The sequence below is a fragment of the Olea europaea genome, chromosome 10 (assembly GCF_002742605.1).
Source record: "Olea europaea var. sylvestris chromosome 10, O_europaea_v1, whole genome shotgun sequence".
NCBI lineage: Eukaryota > Viridiplantae > Streptophyta > Magnoliopsida > Lamiales > Oleaceae > Olea > Olea europaea.
In genome coordinates this window covers 13,573,885-13,575,088 of record NC_036246.1, presented here as the reverse complement: position 1 = coordinate 13,575,088, position 1,204 = coordinate 13,573,885, and the positions used below count along the sequence as shown (strand labels likewise).

At 37.0% G+C, this 1,204-nt stretch overlaps 1 protein-coding gene across 1 annotated transcript in view; it reads right to left on the bottom strand.

Moving 5' to 3' along the window:
- Positions 1–430: 430 nt before the first annotated feature.
- LOC111401307 (GTPase HflX) overlaps positions 431–1,204 on the bottom strand; it is a 12,636-nt gene continuing 11,862 nt past the window's right edge. Inside the window, exons 11-12 of the mRNA XM_023028990.1 lie at positions 659–784; positions 431–556 (exon numbers count right to left, since the gene is read on the bottom strand). Coding sequence (XP_022884758.1) covers positions 446–556; positions 659–784 — 237 coding nt within the window. The 3' untranslated portion in view covers positions 431–445. The remainder of the gene's footprint in view (positions 557–658; positions 785–1,204) is intronic.

The window sequence follows — 1,204 nt, the reverse complement described above, 5'->3', positions numbered from 1 at the left end:
GGAAAAAAAAAAAAAAAAAAAAAACATTCTTGAGACCGCCATTTATGACCGGACAAATACATTATGCAGATCTATCTAATCATACCTTTCCATGTTGCCTGATTCTATAGAGCACATGAAGGTTAAAAGGAGGGTAAAAGTGGAACAGAAACTCTTAAATTTACTGGACATAAATATTTGGACTTCCAAAGAGAAGTGAAAATATTGGGACTGAACGGGTATGTAGTTTCTTTTTGTGTGTGTGTGTTCTGTAGCCCACTGCAAGGTTCTGCATCTCATATAAGGATTCCTCAAGCATTGACCGAATCAGCACAACTCTTAATAGTGCAAAAGATTTGTCGGGAAATCTCGAAAGGGCAGAAAGTTTCTAGATGCATTCATTCATACCAAACAAATTGCAGACCCTCTAATAAAACACAACATTAGGAAAATGTGTAATAATTTATTAAGAGAAACGAGTGCTTACAGTTTTCTCAACCATTCCAACACGATGGATGGTGCTGAGAAGTTCCCCCTTGTCAAATGGAATTAGAGCTTCCACCCACACCATCATATCCTATTGAGAATATGTTTCCAGCACAAATTAGAACACAGACATGTACAAGCACAAAAGATAAGAAGACAATTTTGTAAGCATGATAAATGGGTATCAGATGACCTTTAGTCTCTCCTGAACTGCATTGCAGAATTCTTCTAAGCCTTCACCAGTCAAAGCAGATATGCATACAACATCATTTCTTTTAGCCTCCATTATGATTTTTTCCGGGTCATTGGCTTTATCAACCTGTCAAAATAATGCATTAACAATCATGAACTGATCATCCTACAACCTATTATTGTAGTCAGGAAAACTTGGAACTTAGCCTGGTAGTATGATGAGATGAAAAACATCGACAGTGTAAAAACATTACTGAAGAAAATCAGCGGATTTAGTAACCGCTAGCCAACCGGATTGATCTCTCTATAGTCCATACGCATTGCATATCAGAGGATAGAAAATCTACAACGGCAACATAGGGCACTTAATTCTAATACTCTTGTTCTCTGGCTTGCACCAAAACAAATTGGTCATTTCAGATCATACCACATCATCCCGCTAATACTGTGTGCATCATCAATTGCTACCACCAAGTGTAATGATCAAAAGGCCCATGTTCTTATATAAAGAAATTGAAGTAAATTTCCTCTTTGAAGGTTTCTTCTT